Raw genomic sequence first — 12,475 nt, 5'->3', positions numbered from 1 at the left:
TAACCCGCACATCTTTGGACCGTGGGAGGAAACCGGAGCACCCGGAGGAAACCCACGCACACAGGGGGGAGGACGTGCAGACTCCGCACAGACAGTGACCCAGCCAGGAATCGAACCTGGGACCCTGGAGCTGTGAAGCATTTATGCTAACCACCATGCTACCGTATTGGGCATGCCTTCACCCTCACCCCCACAAGCTTGGACATTGCCTCAGAGAAGGCAGTCCAGAACCCATCAAGTTTGGGACAAGCCCAAAACATGTGGGTGTAGTTGGCCGGGCCCCCCGGCACAGTTCACATTTGTCCTCCACCTCCGGGAAGAACCTGCTCATTCGGGTTCTGGTCAGGTGCGCTCTGTGCACCACTTTGAGCTGCATTAGGCTTAGCCTTGTGCAGGAGGAGGTGGAGTTAGCCCTGCTCAGTGCTTCGCTCCAGAGTCCCCACTGTACCTCTGTCCCCAGTTCATGCTCCCATTTTTGTCTGGTCTCGTCCAGTGGTGTTCGAGCTCTGTCCAGTAGCTGTCCGTATATTTTCCCACATGTTGCTTGTGCCTGTGAGGTCCTCTAGTAGTGTGGTTTCTGGGGCTCGGGGTACTTTACTGTTTCTTTGCAGAGGAAGTGTTTTATTTGGAAGTGTCTCATTTCCTGTCCTTTTGCTAGTTTCCGCTTCCTCGTCAGTTTGTCCTGTGTCGCCAGTCTGTGCCCTACATAGAAGTTCCTGACCGTCAATGTGCCCCCGTCCCACCTCCATCATTTGAAGGTGGTATCTAGCATGGTGGTTACAAGAGAAAGACCTACCTGACCTGGTCCTCATCGACCTACCTGTCACAGGTGCACTATGCTTGAATCATTGGTTTTTGTTGTAAGGGTCCCTCCTGTTTGTTTCCTGTTTATTCTCTTATTGACACTTTCTTATCTTTTTGCTATTACATTTTTATCCATGGAGGAATAATGGATCTGTGACCAAAGGCTAGCAGCTTGTGGGTGCCTTTAATTTGAGCAGAGGATTGCAGCAGTAGGAGAGATCGGTGGTGACTCGGTTTGATTAACTTGGCTGTGGCCAATCAATCGGCCTGAAAGCTGTGCCCGGCCTGGTGATCAGTGGTGAGTGGCTGCTGACCTCACTGACATGTTTCTCAGTGTCACAAGGCTGGAGTTAGTTTTACTTTGATTCTGAAGCCTGGATGGAGGAATTTCAACCCGCTCTCCTCTGACAAACTTTCTCGAGAAGTCCAGAATGAGAGCTCTTCTCTCCAGTAAGTCTGCGCATGGTTCCTTTGGGATTGCAGAGAAGGGCTGGAAACAGGGTTTGATGTGAGGCAAAGAAAGAAATAGGCCTGAATGTGAACCTCTTAATTGAAGGCCTAGTTTAATAAAAACTCAAGTGTCTCTCCAGAAGATAGCCTGCTGCCTGTAAGTACTGTAGTGAATGAATGACGCTGCCACGGAGACCATCAACAGCTGTAAACCAGAGGCTTCGAACAATCAGCGTGCTGTTAGGAAAGCCTGCTGCAAAGAACTCATCATCTGAAGCAAGACCTCTTACCTTTTCACCTTAATCCTAATTTTATTAACTCCTTCCCACCCTTCTGTGTTTGTCTGGCTTGTGTGTGTGGTTGAGGGAGGATTACAGTGGGAACGGTCCACTCTTTTCAGGCGAGGCAGCATTTCACGTAGACTGGGTGACCGCTTTGCAGAACACCTTGGGCCTGGCCACAAGCAGGACCAAGACCTCCCTGTCACTTGCCATCTCAACTCTGCTCTCATGTCCACATGTCCGTTCTGGTCCTGCTAAATGTTCCAGTGAAGCCCAACATAAACTGGAGGAACAGCACCTCATTTTCCGGTTAGGCACGTTACAGCTGGACTGGACTGACTTAACTTTAGGTTCACAACCTCAGGCTGTGAACTCTCTCTTCCACCTTCACCCCATTTTTAAATTCCTTTTTATAAATTTAGAGTACCCAATTATTTTTTTCCAATTAATGAGCAATTTAGCGTGGCCAATTCATCTGCTCTGCGTATCTTTTTGGGTTCTGGGGGTGAAACCCACGCAGACACAGGAGAATGTGAAAACTCCACAAGGACAGTGACCCAGACCGGGATCAAACCCGGGTCCTCTGCGCCGTGAGGCAGCAGTTCTAACCACTGCGCCACTGTGCTGTCTTCTCCATTTTTATTTCTATCAATTTATTTTCATTTCTCCCACCCTCACCCCATCCCACTAGGGACATCTGCTCCCTGTTCTTAATTGTTCTTTGATGTGGAGATGCCGGCGTTGGACTGGGGTGAGCACAGTAAGAAGTCTTACAACACCAGGTTAAAGTCCAAAGTCCAACAGGTTTGTTTTGAATCACTAGCTTTCAGAGCACAGCACCTTCCTCAGGTGAATGAAGAGGTGGGTTCCAGAACAAATATATAGACAAAGTCAATGATGCAAAACGATACTTTGAATGCGTGTCTTTGCAACTAATTAAGTCTTTACATGTCCAGACGGAGCAACTGGAGAGAGGGATAATCACAGGTTAAAGAGGTGTGAATTGTCTCAAGCCAGGACAGTTGGTAGGATTTTGCGAGCCCAGGCCAGATGGTGGGGGGTGAATGTAATGCGACATAGATTGTACAATCATAGAATTTACAGTGCAGAAGGAGGCCATTCGGCCCTTCGAGTCTGCACTGGCTCTTTGAAAGAGCACCCTACCCAAGCCCACACCCTCACCCCATAACCCAGTAACCCCACCCAACACTAAGGGCAATTTTGGACACAAAGGGTAATTTAGCAAGGCCAATCCACCTAACCTGCACATGTTTGGACTGTGGGAGGAAACCGGAGCACCCGGAGGAAACCCACGCACACACGAGAGAACGTGCAGACTCTGCACAGACAATGACCCAAGCTGGGAATCGAACCTGGGACCCTGGAGCTGTGAAGCAATTGTGCTCATCACTATGCTACCGTGCTGCCCTAAATATGCAATTGAAGGTTAAATTAGTTCCCTATTACCATTAGCCTGAGTTCTCACATTTGCCGACAAATTTGCTCCTCCATCTCTTTCAACTATTTTGATGTTCTAATCTAAACACTAATGAAAAGCTTAATGTAGTTCTGGGCACAGAATTCTGAAGCGAATAAGGTTAGAGGTGACAAATTAGCAAAAAATGGAAAATTCAGCGACAATGAAAATATTATTTCTTGATACCCCACTTATCAACATAAGCAATTAATGAAAACTTTGCCAACTCAAGAATTGATCAAGACAGATCTTACATAGAAACTTGGAAAATAGGAACAAGAGTAGGCCATTCAGCCCCTCAAACCTGCCCCACCATTCATTATGATCATCCAACTCAGTAGCCTGTATTCACCTTACCCCCATATCATTTGATCCCTTTCACCCCCATATCCTTTGATCCCTTTCACCCCAAGAATCACACCTAACTCCTTCTTGAAAACATAATGTTTTAGCCTTAATTACTTATGTGGTAGCTAATTCCTCAGGCTCACCACTCTTTGGATGAAGACATTTCTCCTCATCTCAGTACTAAATGGTGTACCCCATATCCTCAACAGTTCTGGACTCTCCCACCACTGGGAACATCCTTCCTGCATCTACCCGGTCTAGTCTGGTTATGATTTAATATGTTTCTATAAGATTCCCCTTCATTCTTCTGAACTCCAGTGAATATAATCCTAACCGACTCAATGTCTCCTCATATGTCTGTCCCACCATCTTAAGAATCAGCCTAGTAAACCTTCACTGCACTCCATCCTCTGATAAGGAGACCCAAACAGCACATAATATTCCAGGTATGGTCTTATGGTCTCACCAAGCTCCTGTATAATTGCATCAAGACATTCCTCCTGTGTTCGAATCCTCTCTCCATGAAGGCCAACATATAATTTGCCTTCTTACTTCCCGCCAACCTGCACGCATAGCTTCAGCGACTGGTGTATGAGGACACCCACGTCCTGCTGCACATTCCCCTCTGTCAATTCATAGCCCACCAGATAATAATTTACCTTCCTATTTTTGCTACCAAAGTGGATAACCTCACATGTAACCACATTATACTGCTTCTGCCATGGATTTGTCCATTCACTAAGCTTGTCCAAATCACACTGAAGCATCTCTGCGTCCTCCTCCCAGCTCACCCTCCTATCTACCTTTGTGTCATCTGCAAATTTGGAGTTATATCATTTAGTTCCCACATCAAAATCATTAGTATTAATACATATTGTGAATATATAAACTAAGTTACCAGGTAACTTGAATTAAGAGTTCATTGCAGTCTGTTAATGTTTCTCATGTTCCACAGATCGGATTGGTTTCTTTAACAATGCATATTTTAGTGCACACGATTACAAGAGTCAATCTCTGTTCTCCTTGGAACATTGCCCATATCTGCCTCTGCTTCAGCCATGAATCTTTGTCATCATGTCCAGACTTGACTATAGCAATGATTACCCATCTGGTATTCTAATGAACATGAATCCAAGGTCCCGGTTGAGGCTGTACTCATGTGTGCGGAACTTGGCTATCAGTTTCTGCTCGGCGATTCTGCGTTGTCGCACATCCTTTGACAGACTGCTTACCTTTGTTCTGACATGAACACATTTTAATCTCTTAATGTGCCACTGTCAGCACCCTTCTTAACCTTGATCACCTCCATTTACATTCCCTGTCTTTCTGTCCACATCTTAGACAACTTCCACCTATCACTGGCTCTCTATCCACCGCACTGCTCCTTGCAACCCCCTTCAAACAGTATAAACCTCATCCTATTTCTCTCCAGCTTTGACAAAGAGTCATCCAGACTCGAAATGTTAGCTCCCTTCTATCTTCACAGATGCTGTCAGACCTGATTCTAGAGAAAGGTTGGATAGATTGGGGTTTGTTTCTTTGCAACAGTTGAGATTGAGGGGAGATGTAATTGAAATGTATAAAATTACGAGGGGTCTACAGAGAGTGGATAGGAATGCCCCATAACCAGTGGTATAAATTTAGGGTAAGAGCTAGGAGGTTCAGAGGGGATTTAGAGTGGAGAATCTTTCCTCCCAGAAGGTGGTGGGAATCTGGAACTCGCTACCTGAATGGGTGATAAAGGCAGGATCCGTCATAACATTTGAAAAGTATTTGAATATGCATTTGAAATGGCGTAACCTGCATGGCTACAGACCAGAAACTAAAAAATAGGATTAGGATGGATGACTCCTTGTCAATTGGTGCAAGTGTGGTGGACTGAAAGATATCCTCCCATGCTGTAACTTTTGATGTTTCTATGACATTTGATTATAAAATGATATAATGATGAGTAGAGTTGTTGAAGCATGTGCAATACCATCTACCATTCACAACCTTCTGCCATTTTAAACATTTCAATCTCCTAAATTAATGGGAATACAATCCGGATTGGATAAGACCCAATTTACTCAATATTCACTGTGAAAATCACTCAACCCATAAATATTATTTCCCACTATGGGGAGATGGTAACATAGTGGTAATGTCAGGTTAGGTGGATTGGCCACGCTCAATTGCCCCTTAATGTCCAAATGCTTGCTGGTAAACCAGCATTGCGGAGGTATGCGGAGGAGGCGGACCCTGTTTTGGAGGGTCAGTGCAGACTTGACGGGCTCTGCACTGTAGGGATTCTATGGACTTCTATGAATTAGTGCAATTAGAAGCCTAGGTTAATGCTCTGGGGACATGGGTTTAAACCCCACAACTGCATCTGGTGGAATTTAAATTCCGTTGATTTAATCTGGAATATAAAACTAATCTCAGTAATGGTTACCATAAACTATCATCAAGTTTCCCATTGGGTTCACTAATGCCCTTTAGGGAGGGAAGTCTGCTGCCCTTGCCTGGTCTGGCCTCCATGGGCAGCACAGTGCACTGCTGGCCCACAGTGATAGGGACCGGGGTTCAATTCTGGCCGAGTAAAGATGATGCTTAACTGCCCTCCACAAATCACTCAGTTGTATTAAATGTGGGTCTTGTCAGCAATGTCCATATCTTAAGAAATAACTCATTTTAAATAAAGCAACTCCAATGATAAACTGTAATAAAACCTGGACAGTTATAATCCTCTTTCTCCAGTCAGGCCAGGAAGGTTTATAGTCTTCCCGCCAAAAGGGCCACGCACGGCGTGTCCAGCAACGTCACGTCGACGTGCTTGCCTGACTCCACGACGCCGATCGACGTACCGTCCTGACGTCAGGACGCCGGTCGAAGGCCAAGCCCAGCGCTGCCGCCATCTTTGCCCAGCGGCCAGCGGAAGGCGGGCGGTGGGAGAGCGGGAACCGGGAGACAGTAGCTGGCGCCACCGCACAACAATCGGTCCCGACCCCACCCTAACCCCGGCCATGAGGAGGCGGCTGTGAGGAAGAGGCAGCGGGAGAACAAGCCGCAGTGCAAGCGGCAGGGCCCCGCTGGGCAAGGAAGCGCCGCCGCGCTGTGTTTGTTGTGTGTGTCCCGGGGCCTCGGGTTTAGGCCTCGGGCTTGATTAATTCAGGGGGTGGGCGGGAGGGGGGTGGGGAGTCACCATGGCGGCTGCCAGGTTCGAATCGCACGACCGGACGAGCTGGTACTTTGGGCCGCTGAGCCGGCATGAAGCCCAGGCCAAGCTGCAGGGCCAGCGGCACGGCACTTTCCTGGTGAGGGACAGCACCACCTGCCCGGGGGACTATGTGCTGTCCGTGTCGGAGAACTCCAAGGTGTCTCACTACATCATCAACAGCCTGCCCGGCAAATTCAAAATCGGCGACCAGGACTTTGAAAATCTGCCGGGCCTGCTGGAGTTCTACAAGATCCACTACCTGGACACCACCACCCTGATCGAGCCGGCCCCCCGAGCTGCCGGTCCGGCTGCCACCGCCGCCTCGCTGGGCAAGGGCCAGGCCCTGCTGCTGGCTCCCGGCTCCTCCCCGGGCTCGGCTGGCGACGAGAGCGCTGAGTACGTGAGGACTCTGTACGACTTCCCCGGCAACGATGTGGAGGACCTGCCCTTCAAGAAGGGCGAGCTGCTGGTGATCGTGGAGAAGCCCGAGGAGCAGTGGTGGAGCGCCCGAAACAAGGACGGCCGGCTGGGCATGATCCCCGTGCCCTATGTCGAGGTGGTGGTCAAGTCGTCGCCCCAGCAGCAGGCGCCCGGCTACCGCAATTCCAGCAGCTACGGCATCCCCGAGCCCGCGCACGCTTATGCCCAGCCCCAGACCAGTAGCCCCCTGCCCACCGGTACCAACCCCCTGCCCACCACCCAGAACGGACCCGTCTATGCCAAGGCCATCCAGAAGCGAGTCCCCTGTGCCTATGACAAAACGGCCCTGGCTTTGGAGGTAGGTGCTATATTCAGCCACCCAGCAAACGTTTAAAATAAACCAACTTGGTTATAAATAAGTCTTGCCCGAGGTTTATTTTGATAGTATTTCTACCGTTTAAAAAAAATAACTCCTAGAGAAGCGACAGTTCTGTGGAGAGACTGTGGAAGTGGAAATTGTTTCTGCAGCAGAGAAGGTTTTGGAGAAAACTTAGCAGAAGTTATAAGAGTCGACAGGGCGTGATGTGTCCACAGGCAGGGCGTTGATGACCAGAGGGCTCGGATTTGGGGCAATCTGTTGCAAATTACAATTCGGAACCGACTCCCTTGACAAGCTGGTGGCGACGGATTCGATTGTAACTTTCCAAAGGGTATTTTGCATTTACTTAACAAAGCAATGGGGGAAAGAATGGGACATATTGTGTCAATCTTCCAGAGGCACAGCATACTTAGATGGTCATCTTTGCAGTGTGATCTTTTTTAAAGATCAACATGACAGGTGTGGCTCCTAGACCAGTAACCACAGTCACAGAAAGATGGAATCGCCCAAAAAGCAAATCACATATAATAGCTGAAATCAGTGAAGAAAGTAGGGTCCTACCAGTTGTAGTTTTAGAGGCATAAACAGTCTGTTCTGAAGGAGTCAGGCCTCTAAGGCAGTCTTTGGTGAGGGAAGGTTCAGTTTTTGACTGGATGGATAGCGTGGCAAAAATCTGTTCTTATTAATTGACATATATCAAATGATGGACAATTTGATTAAAGGTCCACCAGTGAGGCAGCAGCTCTTAAACTAATCTTTTCCAAGCCGTTAAAATCTAAACCTAATTGGTGAATAAAAAACCCAAATGCAAGTTAGATTGAGGTATAGGAACTTAGTCTAGGGTTAAGGAAAAGAACTTTGTCAGGATTGTATCCTGTGATACTTAAAGTTTTAAAAGTTCAAGTTTTGTCTTTGACTCTTGCTGAGATCCACTTTAAGAGGATTATTTTAAAAGATGGTTTTGTCTTATACATTGTTTCAGAAACCTCAAATCTGCAGTCTATTCATCAGCCGTAACTTTGTACTTACACGTTGCCTGTTTGAATGTTGAGCTTAAAAGTGTAAGTTTGCAATGGCTGGTCACCAACAAACCAATTGAGATGCATGACCTGGAACGAAAGGGAAAATGCTGGAAAATCTCAGCAAGTCTGGCAGCATCTGTAGGGAGAAAAAAGAGCTAACGTTTCGAGTCCGATGACCCTTTGTCAAAGCTATTTGGCTTTGACATGTGATGCAGCTTTGATAAAGGGTCATTGGACTCGAAACGTTAGCTCTTTTCTCTCCCTACAGATGCTGCCAGACTTGCTGAGATTTTCCAGCATTTTCCCTTTCATTTCAGATTCCAGCATCTGCAGTAATTTGCTTTTATCCAGTGCATGACGTGGAATTGGCCTGCTTTATCACAATGCATGGTCAGTGGGAGGGCAATATGTATGCATTGATAACTCTGTTGTAAGGGAGCCTAAGGAGTTTTGAGTTAACAGCATCAGATAATGTTTTGGCCCGTGAAGGTGCACAATATATACAGATTGAGTGTTTCTAATTAAGTTGGTGATTTTGGAAAATGTCACGTTTTGAAGAGCCCCATGTAAGAAATGTATGTTGCTGATTCTGCCAAGAGTGGAACAGTATTGATATGGAGGGAAGAACTGAGAATTCATGATGTGCAGATGGCTTTAGACAATTATTTAGACAGGCCAATTGCAATCTGAAAGTTTATCATTGCTATCTTATGATTACCACCCTTTGATAACTAGGTGTGTGTTTTTGAAACTAGACAGGACAGTGAAAGATCTTGAGAGGATGGTGTAAAGTTTTAGCTGGAGCTTTCCTAACATGCTAGAGGTCTTCAGCAAATGTGGTCAAGATAGCCAATAAAGGCCTCCCAATTGAAACTGCTCTGTCATTTCCTAAATTTGCATTGTATTTTCTTAAGTTGGTATTGCAGCAAGATTTTCACAATTTCATTGACTGTTAATCAGGCAGTGTGGAAGTTCCACCAGACCTTCTGCTCTTCCTGTTGTGAACAGTAAAGAGGTACATCCACAGTGTTCGTATATGCTATAATAAAGGACCAATTGATATTACAAGTTTCATGTTCTAGTTGGACACTATTCATTTGTGTCCAGTAAATGTGTTGTACAGTTTGTCTATGTTTTAAACTGGATAAATTCCATTTATATTGTGCTGCTTGTGTCAGATTGATTTTGAGCTTGTGATGAATTTTGGATCTGGCAACTCGCAGGCAGCCATCAACTCATCGATATTTCGGACTGTAACCAAGTCATGAAGCTGATGCCATGTCAATGGGCAAATTACCATGAATACACTCAATGCAAGTTAAAGAGTTGTGATTCCAACCACCTTAACAGTTCATGGCAACTTGATTGATTAAAGTTCAAACTGAGAGGCCTGTATTTTCTTCCATTGTGTAATTAACCGGTTTAGCTCAGTGGGCTAGACAGCTGGTCTGTGATGCAGAACAGACCAGCAGCGCGGGTTCAATTCCTGTCCCAGCTGAGAATTCTGAATTCTCCCTCAGTGTACACGAACAGGCGTCGGAATGTGGCGACATGGGGCTTTTCACAGTAACTTCATACTTGTGACAATAAAAGGATTATTGTTATAACCGGGCTTTTTAAAAAGAGTTGTCGAGAATTACAAAGTAGTACTAAGGATTTCTGGTTAGCCTGGTTGCTTTTGCTTTGATTATGGCCATTTAATGTTGATTGTCACGCACGTTGTATGGGGGTGGTGGGGTGAATCATCAGTTGAAATCATTAATTTGTGTTTCATGGTGATAGATTCTCTTTCCTCTTCAATTTTTTCCTCTTCTCCTTTTGGGGGTCATTGTTGAAACAGAAATAGAAAGGAATTAAATGTTCTTAATTAGCTGACATTTTTGTAAATTGCTCTGAGCTTCTGTGAATTGTGACTTAATCACTTGGAACTTAATTATCTGAATATAGACTGGGATAGTGGTAGTTTAAAGGTCAGAGAGTGATAAAAGGTCCTTGAGTGTAGTCAGGCGAATTATCTACACCAGTATGTGAAAGAACGCATTGCTAGACCTGACTCTTGGGCATGAGATGAGCAAAGTGGATGAAGTGTAATTTGAAGAAAGTTAGGGGACAGTGATCATTGTATCAAGGATTAGGATGACAATGGAAAAGGACAAAACATTCCAGAGTAGTAATGATTGACTGGGGAGAAGTCAACTTCAGTGGGGTAAGAACCGATCTGGGCTGAATAAATTGGAGTCAAAGTACCAGATGGTTTAGGCACAGTGAAGGTCTATTCCCTCCAAAGGGAAAGGTAGGGCAAACTAATCCAGAGCGCTCTGGTAGCTAGCAAAACAGGGAACCTGAAAGACTTCTGTCGGCACATAAATAGTGAAAGGGTGGTAAAAGGAGTAGGGCTGGTTAGGGATGAAAAAGGGGATTCACAAATGGAGGCAGAGAGCTTGGGTGAGAGATTAAATTAATACTTTGCATCTGTCTTTACCAAAAGATGATAAGATGCTACTTAGGGCACGGTGAAAGAGGAGGAAATTCCATCATCAGAAAGGTTTCAAATTGATGAAGAGGTGGTATTGGATAAGCAGTCTGATCAGATGCCTCCAAAGATACCGAGGGAAGTGAGACTGGAAATTGCAGAAGTGCTGGCCATAATTTTTCCGTCTTCTTTGGGGGAGCCCAGTAAATACATACCTACCAGTTAGTTTACATTCAGTGGTGGGGGAACTTCGAGGAACTTTTGTTCGGGACAGAATTAATAGTCACAAGGACAAATGTGGGTTAATTAAGGAGAGGCAGCATGGATTTCTAAAGGGAAAATTATGTTCAATCTGCTGGTGTTTTTCGGGCTGGAAGAGGGTTTGTAGTGCTGTTCCTCACGTTGGTATTGGCACCCTTGTTTTTCAAGATATCTTTCATAATGTAGACCTTGATACAGGAATAGTTTCAAACTTGGTGGACAATATGGAACTTTGAACCGTTGTTTACGGGGATGGTTCCAGGGATGAGAAACTTCAGTTATGAGGACAGATTGGAGAAGTTGGGACTTTTCTTCGTGGAGTGATGGCTGAGAGGTGATTTGATTGATGTATTCCAAGCCATGGGGGGGCTGAGGAGAGATGGAGAAACTGTTCCTACCTGTGAAAGGATAGAGGATGAGAGTGCACAAATGGAAAGTAATTGGTAAACAAATTTATTTTCACACTGCAAGTGGTTAAGGTTCGAAATGCATTGCCTGAGAGTGGAGGAAGCAGGTTCAACCAAGATTTTCCAGAGGGAACTAGATGATTACTTGAAAATAGAGAATGCAGGGTTATGGTGAGAAAGCAGGAGAATGGCACGAGGTGAAATGCTGATTTGGGGAGTCGGTGCAAACCTAATGCGGTTGAATGGTCTACTTTTTGCACCGTAATAATTCTCTGATTACAGTTATTAATTCTGGGGAAATAATTAATGCTTGCTGGAGGAGGCCAGTGGGATATTGTGTCCTTACTTAAGCTTGTGTTTGGCTTACTAGGATTTTCTCTGGCTGCAGCACTTGCAAGATGTCCAGACTCCTGATATTGTGGTTTCTTTTCTAGTCGAAGGGTGGTGAAAGACAGACGTAGGCAAGGCTGTTAGTATCTAATCGGTTCTGCTTCACAATACAGTGGTGGAGAATCATATCCTGCCATCTTCTACCTGGTTTCAGTCATTTTTGTTCAAAGAGCCTCCAATTACAGTCTTCTCTCAAAAAAATTAATTCCAATTCTAACCTGTCTGAGAGTACATCTTCGTCTCCAAGCAGACCTTTTAGGCAACCATCATCTGCTACCACTGCGGAGAGAAATTCTTAAGTCTGATCGTTATGCAGACACTGGCACGAGGATGCTTTGGTAGAGACTGCTCGCCATAAAGTTCATTGCTGTACTCGTAACACAATCTCCCCCAGTGCTGGCTGACTTTTTATATGAAAATCGCTTATTGTCACGAGTAGGCTTCAATGAAGTTACTGTAAAAAGCCCCTAGTCGCCACATTCCGCGCCTGTCTGGGGAGGCTGGTACGGGAATACATATACATATGAGTGCAATTGACCAATATTCAACCTTATTTCGTATTAC

At 45.6% G+C, this 12,475-nt stretch overlaps 1 protein-coding gene across 1 annotated transcript in view; it reads left to right on the top strand.

Moving 5' to 3' along the window:
* Window positions 1–6,229: 6,229 nt before the first annotated feature.
* The window catches only part of crkl (v-crk avian sarcoma virus CT10 oncogene homolog-like), an 81,785-nt gene continuing 75,539 nt past the window's right edge, over window positions 6,230–12,475 (top strand). The window contains exon 1 of the mRNA XM_038793675.1: window positions 6,230–7,337. Coding sequence (XP_038649603.1) covers window positions 6,546–7,337 — 792 coding nt within the window. The 5' untranslated portion in view covers window positions 6,230–6,545. The remainder of the gene's footprint in view (window positions 7,338–12,475) is intronic.

This window comes from Scyliorhinus canicula, chromosome 1 (assembly GCF_902713615.1).
Source record: "Scyliorhinus canicula chromosome 1, sScyCan1.1, whole genome shotgun sequence".
Taxonomy (NCBI): Eukaryota; Metazoa; Chordata; class Chondrichthyes; order Carcharhiniformes; family Scyliorhinidae; genus Scyliorhinus; species Scyliorhinus canicula.
The sequence above is the reverse complement of the archived record's forward strand: the minus strand, read 5'-3'. Positions and strand labels throughout refer to the sequence as shown.